General features: G+C 31.1%; 1 protein-coding gene across 4 annotated transcripts in view; it reads right to left on the bottom strand.

The window, feature by feature from the left end:
- LOC139519312 (coiled-coil domain-containing protein R3HCC1L-like) overlaps positions 1-13,021 on the bottom strand; it is a 19,992-nt gene continuing 6,971 nt past the window's right edge. For 2 of the 4 annotated variants that reach the window (XM_071311298.1, XM_071311297.1), the window contains exons 4-12: positions 11,767-11,937; positions 9,349-10,814; positions 8,153-8,259; positions 7,249-7,339; positions 6,215-6,296; positions 5,797-5,867; positions 5,230-5,325; positions 3,660-3,809; positions 1-2,682 (exon numbers count right to left, since the gene is read on the bottom strand). In XM_071311298.1, the coding sequence (XP_071167399.1) occupies positions 2,618-2,682; positions 3,660-3,809; positions 5,230-5,325; positions 5,797-5,867; positions 6,215-6,296; positions 7,249-7,339; positions 8,153-8,259; positions 9,349-10,814; positions 11,767-11,912 (2,274 nt within the window). In that variant the 5' untranslated portion in view covers positions 11,913-11,937 and the 3' untranslated portion in view covers positions 1-2,617. Of the gene's footprint in view, positions 2,683-3,659; positions 3,810-5,229; positions 5,326-5,796; positions 5,868-6,214; positions 6,297-7,248; positions 7,340-8,152; positions 8,260-9,348; positions 10,815-11,766; positions 12,646-13,021 lie in introns of all 4 variants that reach the window. The other 2 variants (XR_011663563.1, XM_071311296.1) reach the window with 2 other exon arrangements.

The raw sequence follows: 13,021 nt of genomic DNA on the forward strand, positions 1-13,021 counted from the left end.
TGATAGCATCTGTTTAAGTTTATTATTTTGACATAACTACATTAAAACAAATAAAAACAATTGTACAAGCACTTTTTTGGCATTGATTATAAAATACATTATTAAATATTGACAATGGTATACATAGAAAGTGGCTATCTCACAAAACTTTGATAAATAAGATATAATGTGACCTTTTGCTCCTAATGATGCCTCAGTAAATATGCAGTTGGTCAGCAATTCAAATTTATGAAAACACACAGTATATGGCATAAGCATATGAAGCTTGGAGTCATATGTCAAGAAGCTATGACTTAAAGTTGCTGAGTGTGGACAAACTAATGCCATGAACAGACCAACTTACTGTAAAAAGAGTGGTTAAACTCGCCTTCAGAATGAGGGTATAAAATATAATGTGTACATAGTACTTGTTTCTTTGTGGTGTTTTGCTGACCAATGTTCTACCACAAAAACTTAATAATTAAAATGGTTTTAAATTATACAATTGATTCAAGACTTGATTATAATTTTTTTCTTGCATTTTTGTTGAAATGTGCTACTGAAACCTATTTTATCTTACCTCCTATACATTTCTAGGAATATGATTGGTTAAAAGCGTCCGTGTGGAGACCTTGTATATTCAATATTAGGTTAGTAGGGAGGTGGGGCTCAATCCAATACACTGTTAGTAGTGGGTTTATGACTTTGGCACTGTTTGATAATTTAAAAGTATTGAAAGTTCTGTTTAATATTGTTATATCAAGGTTGTTGATAATAAATAGTTATTATTTGCATTATTTTTTTGAGTGTAGACCAATTGAAGAAGGTTCTTAAAATTGAACACTTGAACACTTTAATATAGAAATAAAAATTTGCCAAAGTATGTATTTTTTTTAAGTAATAAAGTTTCTATATTTCACTGTTCTGGAATGTCTATTATGATTTATCAGGAATTCAAATCTTTGCAAGAAAATGTATGTACTTTATGAATAAAAAAAACACATTGTTTTAAAAAAAATTACAGTTTTCCAATTAACCAGAGGTTTTAATACATATAACATGATAGTCATGATGTCATGAAATTGTTAACATTAAAATCACTGTTCATGTTAGAAATTAACTGATGTGGTTCTATAAATGAAGTGAGAAACATGCTACTAATTCAAAAAACAAAGTCTACAAATTTTCACATTTTGTTAAAAGAATATGAACTCAATATAAAACATTTCATTATTTAGTTAATCATTATATGTACATAATGTTTAGACTTGTTAAATAACCTATATAGTGGCTCATTCAATGCTAAAATGATTATTTAAATGTGGTCTTATCAATCATTTCGAAGTAGTAGTTTTAGTTAATATAAGAGAATGATCTCTATTTTAATTTGATTTTTCAATGTTAAGAATACTCTCAACAATGTGCTATTAATCAGAAAAAATCAAGTAAAAACAAAGATCAACAGACCAAAACAAAAACATATTGGTTTTATGTAACCTCTATTTCTACAAAATATAAGCCTTGTGTAGAATAGCAAGACATAGTTTTGTGTTAAAAACATCATAAAATAGCTATGCACACACATCCCTTTAGACCATCTACTATTTTGTAATTGCTGAAAATGCTATGAAAACTTTTTATGATATATACAAACAAAGCTAGGAAAGTGCAGCAGAGTAAAAAACAAGAATTTGAAATTACAGAGTTTTGTGAATTTCATTAAACCAATTAAATTAAATTTAAAGTTATTTGAATGCACACTATGATATATCAAAGCTTTTCTATCTACATATATAATTAGAATATTAATGTATAAACAAAATCATTTTATGTTGTTTAAAACAATAAAGACATTTATAAATAATTATGAATTGAAATAAAAAAAAATACTCCATGCTGACTCTCATACTAGCTAAACAAATATTAAATATCCATAAATTATACATGAATAAGCATGGAAAAAATATTTTACAATTTGATCACAGTAAAATAATTTAAAATGCTTTAAAGTTTTATAACAGTAAATTTCTATCAATACTACATATTTTCTCTCTATGGATAACTTGTATCAATTCATGAATTAAATAACATGTCCCATAAACTTATCAAAATTCAACTTCAATAACTATAAAAAGTCAATGTACACAATTTTATTACATACCATGTCCAGAATTTCAATCACAAACCTAACCATACAAAGAAACATTCATTATTTGTTTTCTTGTTCTTTGAAGAAGAAAAAATCATATTCACAAATACTATCAACAACACAGTATCAAATATTTACAATTCCTTGCTCTTTTAATCCTGTCTCTTTCAAACGTATGTAAAATCTCTGTGTAACATTTTTTTCTCATTGCTTCCAAGTCCATTATTTACAGAAGGACTTACACCTGGAAAGGATTCAAAGTCCATTATTTACAGAAGGACTTACACCTGGAAAGGATTCAAAGTCCACTATTTACAGAAGGACTTACACCTGGAAAGGATTCAAAGTCCATTATTTACAGAAGGACTTACACCTGGAAAGGATTAAACACATTCTCTGACTTCTAAAATGTCCATTGATTGACATAAGTTGGTCCATTAAACAGATAAAAAAATATAAATTCATTAAAGGTCAATAAGGTCAAATGTTTTATTCTGAGGTAACATTTCCTTCCCATATATCATCTTTCTGTTTACGTTCTTTCTTCTTCTTATCTGTAAAATAAAACAAATTATGTTTTACTTAAACCTAGTACATTATACAAAGTAATTTTCAACTAATAAATCATGTTCTCCGAAACTAAAGAATCAATCAGTTCCCATCCAATGGATTTAGTGAAAAAAAAACGTCATAAGCAATCTGTGCAATGACAATGCAGAGTTCTCGAAAATGGTCGGTCCCTGTCGGTCAAAATGAGGCTCAGACCAGTGTTCTGAAAGCTAGTGCCGGTCCCGTTGACCGATGTAAAAACGGCTGCTGCAGTGCCTTTTTTATCGGTATTTAGTTGTACCGCAACTAATTCCAATACATGTTTACATCGGTCATCAGATGTACCTGCTGCTAATTTCCGCTACTGGTTTCCTATTATAAACAAACTGAAACTTTGTTAAATTTGTTCATGTAGCCATCCCTGGCAAACAATCGGCGATTGAACCCTTCGATGGAAATAACAAATACTGAGAAAGTGTTTCAGAGGATGAAATAGATAGTGAAGATTACTTTAAATAAGAACAATCAAAAGAACAGAATTGGTCCTTCATTGTTAATTTGTCAATGGCTATGAAAAATAAAACTAATAAATTTTAATAAAGTTATTTTTCAATAAAATATGTTATTATTTTTATTTCAGGATAAAATTGACAGAGTTTTTAGGTCTGGCTAAAATTTTGCAGGACTGACAAATAATCTTGCTTTGTCGGTCCCATGACCGACGGGTCAAAAAAAGTTTTCACGAACTCTGACAATGGAAAAATATAAGTAAAAATATTGACAAACAAAGCTGGTAATGATGCCATCAATGATGACAAAGAAGAACCTATGTTGTGGATCCTATAATATTTGTTAACATGTGATTTTTAGAAATCAGTTAAATTAATCTTTTTGTATAGGTGTGTTAAGACTAAGTGTCAGTGTATCTTTTGGCATTGCTATAGCTTCTTCTTTCATCATCAATCTGGTGTAGACTTCATACCTTTAGCTTGCTTTAATTTTCTTTTTTCCTCAGTCTCCTTTTCTCTCTGTTCTTTAGAGACTTTTGTCTTTAGTCCCAGTGCTCCAGTTAACATTCTCCTAGCTACTACAGCTGTTGTCTCTGGTCTTTCCTTGTACGGTTGTAAAAATTCTGTAAAAGATGTGTTTTCATTTAGAACAAACAAGGAAACACAGGTATTACATATCTGATTATAGGGTTTCAACAGAGAAATAATATATATGACTCCATATTAAGATAAATGTACTGTCTGTAACAAATATTTACAGATGGAAAATATCTTTGTGATATAACTTTTAAAGTCTACTTTTATTAACAATTTCTAATGATGAATACAATCTCAATTTTGTCTCAGGTAGATATTTATATTGCAACAGCTTACAAGTGAAATATATATTCTATGATGTATTAAATTCACCAATATGCACGCATTCTCCCATTTATTGTATGGTAACAATTGAAAAACTGTTTCAAAACATTTATTTGTCACTGATGCCATCACTATTTTGAAGCTTTAATTGCACAAGTGCCATAATATATATTATAATTTACTTAGTAGCAAAACCAAGTAAATTATATGTGTAATATAATTCTCTAATTTTTGTGCTATTTTCACATTTCCTGACAGGTGCAAGAAAAATATTTCTCCTCACTAGTGTTCTTTAAATAATAAAATTTTAACTGACGAGAGTGGAGAAATATCGTAATACACTAGTTATAGTGTCTGAATCTGTTTCTCTGATGACTTTTATCCTTCTTTTTCAAAGATTTTCAGAAACTTGTGTTCTTTATATGCGACGTCATCAGGCATGGTCGCCTTTTTTCATGACGTCACAATAGGAAAATTCGGAAGAAAACAAAACATTTTGACGTCATAATTGCAGTGTAGGAATCTATATTTTTCTAATTCCTACTCAATTTATACTTTTCCTGACCTGTTGATTAATTTTATTTAATCAACGTGTGGTTCGTTTGATCTCAGTTTACCATTGATTAAAATTCAATTATAACATCTAATTTTCTTGCTCTTGGAATTCCCATTGTGATGTCATGAAAAAAGGTGACCATGCTTGCTGACGTCACATAAAAAAAATACATCCTTTTGCATATCATTTGAAAAGAAGGGTTATGATTGTCTGCATACCTTCTAAAAAAACATTAGAGACACAGATTCCACCAGTCCACCAAATCTCAGGCAAAATAAAATTGAGAATGGAAATGGGGAATGTGTCAAAGAGACAACAACCCGACAAAATAAAAAACAACAGCAGAGGGTCACCAACAGGTCTGCAATGTAGCGAGAAATTCCCGCACCCAGAGGCGTCATATTTATCCACTCTCAACAATTAAATTTTAAATTTTAAAAACGCTTGGCTAGCCTCACGTTTTAAATTTGAAAATTTTTAAATGTCTGGAGTGGATTAATATCGTTTTAACTTGATGCAGTGGTGGAATTTATTTTTATAGCATTGCAGCAAATCTAATATCCAACAGCTGTCTTAGCTTTAAGTTAAATCCCTTGGCACAAAATGTGGTTTCATGTAATACATACCAACAGCTTTCTTTGCTTTTATCTTAGACTCTTTGGAGGCTAGAGACAATGGTCCCACTTTTAGTAAAGGATGGGTAAACTGTAATGCTTCATTTGCTGTAAATCAGAAAACAAATCTATAACAAACATATTTACTTTCTTTAGCTTAAGATATATTTTCAAACATTTGAAATGTTAAACATGCAATGACTACGGTACATATAAAACAGAGAATGGAAATGGGAGAACTGTTAAAGAGACACAACCCAACCAAAGAGAAGATAACTGCCAAAGGCCATTTATATGTCCCTTAAGTTTGCACAATCTATTATGCAAAATAATGCCTGCTCAATCCAATTTTTTTACACAAAAATATATGGCCAAATTGTCTCCCTTATGTCCTGTTTAACAAAATATTGACCTCTAGATGTCTTCAAGTTTAAGTTGTTGTCTGATTAACGTATACTGGAAATCTATTTTAAACTTTATTCCTATATTTGGTCATGAAAAGAAATATAACTGCAGTATTATCTCATATTGGTCAATTATGAAAAGCATCAATATTCAATTGAAATAGTGTTTGTTTACCTGCTATAACACTTGAAAACACTCCTAAAGCATGTGTATCATCTACCCATTTAATATCAAATCCTTTTGATCTGAAAAAAACCACCAGACAGATGAATAAACTACTTTTCATGAATAGGTAAAATAATTCCATTTATACATTTCCAGCTATGAAAGTAATTTAAAAATAATTCATTGGATTCAAGTTACAGATTACACAACACTAAAGGATTGCTTGCATTTATTATATCATTTCATTGTCAGTCAAACTAGAATAAAGAAAACAGTTAAGTTTTTGACAGTCTTCACAGTATCAAAAAATATATGTTTAACAGTATTATATTCAATTCTATATAAACATATCAAACATCTATAAAAAAAAAAAAAAAAGAAGCAGGATCAGACACAGAAGATTTATTCCTTTGAGAGCCCAACTTACTTGAACATGCTAAAAGCTGAGAGGAGATCTTCTGTTTTCATTTCAGATGAGAAGTCAAATATTTCTATAACATGATTCATACCTAAAATGTTATCAGAAAATGCATAGATATAAACTGTACTAAAATGGAGGTCAACAAACAATTGATAATTTGTAAAAAAAAATGAACGTTAAACATTATTGAAAATACCTATTTTGTAATTACAAACTAACTATCAGGAGCTTGTAATTCAGTGGTTGTATTTTGTTTATGTGTTACATATTTTTTTTTCGTTCATTTTTTTACATAAATAAGGCCGTTTCTTTTCTCGTTTGAATTGTTTTACATTGTTTTATCAGGGCCTATTATAGCTGACTATGTGATATGGGCTTAACTCATTGTTGAAGGCCGTACAGTGACCTATAGTTGTTAATGTCTGTGTCATTTTGGTCTTTTGTGGATAGTTGTCTCATTGGCAATCATACCACATCTTCTTTTTTATATAAATCAGTTCAATGCTTTTTAATCATTTCATATGAGAAAAGTCTTCAGAAAACTAATTACTAATCATTTAAAAATATCAGACCTAAAGTTATTGTGACAAGGAATATACAAACAAGATTCAACAAAGAGAGATACTATCTCCAATTTCTAAAGTGAACTGCTTAAGTGTGTACTATGTATTTAAAACTAAAGTTTGCCTGTTTTTAAAGTAAGCCTTCTTTGTTAATATACAGATACTGGTTAAACAGGTTTTTCAGTCATAATATTGTTATCCATCCAATGATTAGACTGGTAGTAAAAAAACTATTGCTTCTCTTTCAAACACAATGATGATCCTAATTTATTGTCCATCTAGTAAGCAAACAAATAAACTTGGTGTTCTTTCACTGAATGAGATAATGCAGCTAATTCACATAGTTTTGATCATTTTTTAAATATGAGAAATATTAAAATAGAAGTTGTTATATTACAAGTTTCTCATTTTTTCTCTCAAAGGATGATAATTCAAAACTATTCCAATAGTAAAGACTAATATTAACATTGGTTTTACCTTCATAATCTAGTTCTGGTTCCTTTGGCTGGTAATTGAGGTAGTTTATGACAGGCTTCTTTACTTTCACTTTACCAACATTACCACTTAACTGAAAATAACCAATAGGTCTATTGAAATATGTACAGGTGAAAGATCTGATAAACAAACAGTGATCCTTTATTGTCAAACATGTTGTATGCTGTATATGTTCACATATTTACTTAAATATAAATTACTTGATGGAGAGTTACCTTTCTTCCAGACTGATCTCTGAAAAGAGGGTACCAGCTGTTGGGAAAAAACAAGACTTGGCATCGCTAACTGTCTTATATCTAAAATATCAACCAACCTTATCATCAAATTATGAGCTGATTACTAGGTGCTTAAAATTGGTTGTTCCTGGATCACGGAGTTAGTTTAGAAATAATATAATTGTGATGTTTAGAGGACATTTCTTTGCGAACCAATTTGATTTTTTTTTTGTTCAATACATTTTTATTTGTCATTAAACACAGTAGGTTCAACAATATAAACAGAAAAGCCTACCCTTCCAAAATATCACTGTTTTGGGGGATTTTTGTTGCTGAATCTTATCTGATTTTCTGTTTTGTTTTTTTGTGAATTTTTTTATCTTTTTTTATATGTTTTTTTTTATGCCATCTTCAATTTATGATTTTTGATTGTCCCTATATCATGTATATAAAATGTTTTCCCTAAAATAATTTCATATTTCTTTTCTTTATATGACATCACATCTTTTTCACTGTTTATTCTTTCCTTATTAAGAAAATGTGAAATTTGTATATATTTTTTTTTTATCATAACCCATTCCATAAGATTAAGAATATGTATCATGGATATATATGTTCTAAAACCTTTGCATATGAACTTCAAATTTGAACATTGTGAGGAAGATCCCTACCTCTTCTAAAGTATTAGGATCAAGACTATCCCCATCATCATCAAACATTGTATCCCATGATGCATCCTCATCAGACTGAACAGGCTTTTTCTCTGGAACAACTGATTCTGAAAAGACAGATTTAACCATAATCAAAAGTTATATTCTATCAATTTATCATAATGTGCAAAATGTCTTTCGACTCTGGTCTAAATGTTTGTATAAATCATTGGAATTCTATACAGTTATCTCTTCATTACTTTTAAGCCATATGAGCGTTTCCTTTTCTTAACTTTAATCATTGAATTTAAGAAAACATTTCCCATTTCAACCAATTGTTTAAATTCTTATATAAATTGTTTTATAAACATCCCATACTATATAATGTCACGGTACCCAAATTATACAGAGTACCCAAATTGCACATATTTAGCAAAAATAGCAGTGGAAATCTTACAAGATTTCCTAGAGACTAAACAATTTGTATTTTTATGATTTGAAACTATGCACATCTTTCAAAATAGGTAAAAATATTTAGATATACACAAAATGTTCACAGTATTTATCAACAGATGAAGTGTTTACTGAGAAAGCAGAGTGTACCGAAAAGTCGCCATGTGACATCATCAAAACGTCATCTTTTTAAAATTAGCGAATACAATATGTTACAAGTATCCATTTCTTTAAAAATGCAGATTAAGCATGGTCTTATATCCAATTGTTCAAAATATTTGAAAAAATTAAACAAAAGCTCTGTTATTCAACTTTTGACGATGCGAATTTAAGCATGGATGCAATTTGGGTACTCCTCATTACAGAATCATTGATGGTTTGGAGGTCAGTTCAGACCAATTTTTCTATGATTCCATATGGATTCAAAATCAAATTGGTGAAACCATATAGTAAATAATGATAAACACATAATGAAAACTTTTGTCTGAAGCATAAATAATCAAAGATTAAAAAACTGTCAAAATAGGTGCAATTTGGGTACCCTCACGTTACCTATTTATAATTTTTATAAAAATGATCTTTACAAACAACCGACTCTTTGAAATCTAAAATTTAAACTGTAATTGTTCCCTACTCCAGTTTCATACATCGTGTACATAGGGAAGAAAAACAGACATGTATGGGCAAATCATTCAGGGTCACAAGCATTTACTAAAACAAATTACGAGCAAGAGAAATTTAATATATATAGTGTAATTTAGCACCTGCTTCTTGTTGATCTATCTCCACTGACTCAGCAGGACTGTCTAGTTTCTTTTTCAATTTATTTTTTCCTTTTCCAGTTTTCTTTTTTCCTGACTTCTTCTTATAATCATCCTTTTCTTCACTTTCTGCCCTTTCTCTTTCTGCAGTTGATTCATTTGTCTCGTCAGTGTACAAATCCCATCCAAATGCTGCTAGTTTATCATTACGGACAATGACTTTGGAAGAATTCTTTACTCGTTTTTCTATGTTAGTGCTGCTCTTTTCATCTTTTACAGGTCTTTCTGAGGTCTTACTTTCAACATTTGTTGTCTTTTTTGCTTTAGGTGCTGAACATGTTGATTCTTCATGTGAACCTGAATCCGAATCTTCATTTTCCCAAGAATCAGGCACTTCAGATTTTGACTGATTACTTTTAACATTGAAATCAGTTTGCAAACTTTTTTCATCCTTGTCTCTTCCCAGCTGGTTTGATGAATCTTTCTTTGAACATGCATCCAGTACTGTTTTATCATGTGACCCTGTTACATCACCCGATTGGATGGATTGAGACTCTAATGTTCTAGCACCTGAATCATGTGATATTGAAATACACTCTTCTCTTCTGTTGTTTTCTGAAGATAAATCAGTGTCACCCGATATCACATTGTCACTTTGTTCATGTTGTTTTGGTGCACCATCGTTAGAGGTCATGAGATCATTAGAAATGTCATTATTTTCAATTTTCCCTGAATTGTCATGATTGTTGGAATGTTCATTATTTTCTATAGAATCTGGTTTATTTGTCCGATTGTTTATATTTGATTGTTCTCCATCTAATGTTTGTTCCCTTAATAAATCTGATGACACAGTATCTAATTTATCATGAACTTTTGTACTAACATCTCCCGTACCATGTTCTGATTGAACTATATTCTCACATATATGTACAGCATCATTTGTTTCTGGTCGGAGAGAAATATCAGGGTTCAAATGTTCAGTAGTTTTACATAATTTTGTGTCCTCATTTTTGAATGACGAGACATCTTGAACAGGTTCCTTCTCATTCATGCAACATGTATCCACTTCAGTGTCTATATTATGTGTATCTGCATTGTCAGCATCCCATTGATACCCATCAGAGCCTCTCTCTGAACTCTCACTCAATGACTGACCCGTTTCTTGTTCCCTCCTCCTGCCTGGAGGCATGTAAACTTGAGCTGTTTTACTTTTTCTTGGTTTAGTTTGTACAGGCTTCATATCTGAACTAGTCAAGTTTTTCTCAATATCATCAGTCTTTTCATGTGACTCTGTAGCACCACCCTGTGGATTTTTGAGCTCAGATATTGTATATTGGTCACATTCAGTAGAATTGCTCTGAAGACTTTGACTTTCTTCTGATTGAGAATTGCCACAACTACTTTCTTGAGATCTCCTTCCCCTTGGAACATAAAGTTGAACTTCTGGCTTTTTCCCCCTACCTTTGGACCTGCAACCATAAATATATGTAAGTTATGCAAATATTCAAAGTCAATGAACCATGACTGAGGGTACATGGCTACACAAACTCCATGGAAATAAGATATGCCAATGCCAATACAACTGCAAACCAAATGCCATTTACTTATCATAAGTTGTTCCCTTAACACAAACATAAACATTTACTTGTAAACTATGTGAAATTCGGTCAATGAACCATGATTAAGGGGTGTGGCTATATAATCTCTATACAAACGATACTTGCAAATGCCAATAAATTAGCATACCAAATATCATTGACTTAACATTAGCATTTCATCTGATCTAATCACAAACTAATACATGTAGACTAAGGGAAAAATTTGAAGTCAATAGATTATGAATGAGGGGCAGGGCCAAATATTCGCCATGGAAATGAGATGTGCTAATGCTTATACAACTGAATACCAATTAACATTGGCCTACCACTTGTGTATCACTATAAACTGACCTTATCATAAACTATTGTATGTTGAATAAACAAAAGTTGCAAGTCAATAGACCATGACTGAGGGGGCATGGCCAAATAATCTTCATTGAAATGAGGTGTGCCAATCGAATTCCTATACAACTGCATACCTAATATCATTGATTTACCACTGCCGGAAACAGCATACCTATGCCTAGCTTTTTGACTCCATCAAGGAGAACAATCAAACGAAAGTAGTTCTAAATACTGGTAGATTCTTACCTGCTAGATCAGTTCAACAGTAGTACAGATAAAGCATCATATATATTACCTCTCTATACTGAGCTATTATGCAATTAAATGTTATAAGACAGAGAATTTAACTAATACATTTTACTAAATAAAAGTATAATACTAAGGGGTGTCTACATTGACTACCCATGAGCGTCTCATTGTCAGGGAATAGTAGTTTTTAAATATCTTAAACATGTACCATTAATCATGTGTTTATTACCTTTGAGGTTCTGGTTTGCTGTTATGATGTTCAGAATCTGGCATCCCTGACTGTCTTACACCTACTGGTGATATTCCTGGACTATCTCCATCCTTTACTCTTCCCCTTGCCCTACCCCTACCCACTGAGGGTTTGGGGTTAGACATACAGATACCTGAGTTTGATGATTCACTGAAAAATAGTAATACAATCATCATCTTAATGTGCTACTGTCATGACTGTCTAAATGTATTTCTTTCTAAATATTTCATGTTATATTTTCATGTAAAATATATCTATTATCAAACAGTTAAGTACATGTATGTTTCTGTGTTGTAATTTTGTAAACAGATAAACATGAGGTTCAGAACTTCAGAGGGCAAAGCACATAAAATGAGTCCCCTGCCACTTGTATTCATCCAAGTATATAAGTATTAAAGAAACCATATTGTCTTTAAGGCACTTAAAATTATACAGCAGTCAAAAGTTATACACTTATACAACTTTGCACATTTGAATAAGTTTGTAACCTTGATCTTATCCTCAAATATCTTCTGATTATGACAACAATAGCACCAAGTTCATTGATACTCTTCATAGAAATCAAATATTCAGAACAAGGCACTGCTTTATTCTTTTTAATTTAAACATATCTTGATACTGAGCATGAGTGATAAAATTTACAATATAAAACTAACAAGATGTGGTATAATTGCCAATGAGACAACTCTCTGCCAGTGACTAAATGACACAGAAGTTTAAACATCTATAGATCACCAATGTCCATTTTGAATGCAAGCTTTGTTCAAATTCTGATGTTGTAAATCTAATTGAAACATAAACAGGTGTAATTTGCAACCAGATGTCAAGCAAGCAACAAGCTGCATTCAAGCATGTGTACTAAGGCCGTGTTCACACCAAACGCCATGTACAGTAAACTTGTTTACAATTAGTTTAACGTACTGGACATTGGTTTCACATTAAATTTGTTCACATCTATACACCTTGTTTAATTACCTGTACATAAGATTTGTTCACACTTGTAAACTCTATGTCATTTAAATGTTCATTACGTAGAACCGAATGCAAAGTTTTCGGACAACTTTTCTAGCAGTAAGGGAACGACCATTTGACTTCAAATGGGGGTGGGGGTATCGATGGAAATATTCCGAACCCCAATTGGATAAAAAAAGGTCCTACAGATGATACAAATATATTCTAAATCAAGAGTTTCCCCATACATTATAGTGTTAAATGTTGAAAAAAAATTGATTAC

Source organism: Mytilus edulis, chromosome 4, assembly GCF_963676685.1.
Source record: "Mytilus edulis chromosome 4, xbMytEdul2.2, whole genome shotgun sequence".
Lineage (NCBI taxonomy): Eukaryota > Metazoa > Mollusca > Bivalvia > Mytilida > Mytilidae > Mytilus > Mytilus edulis.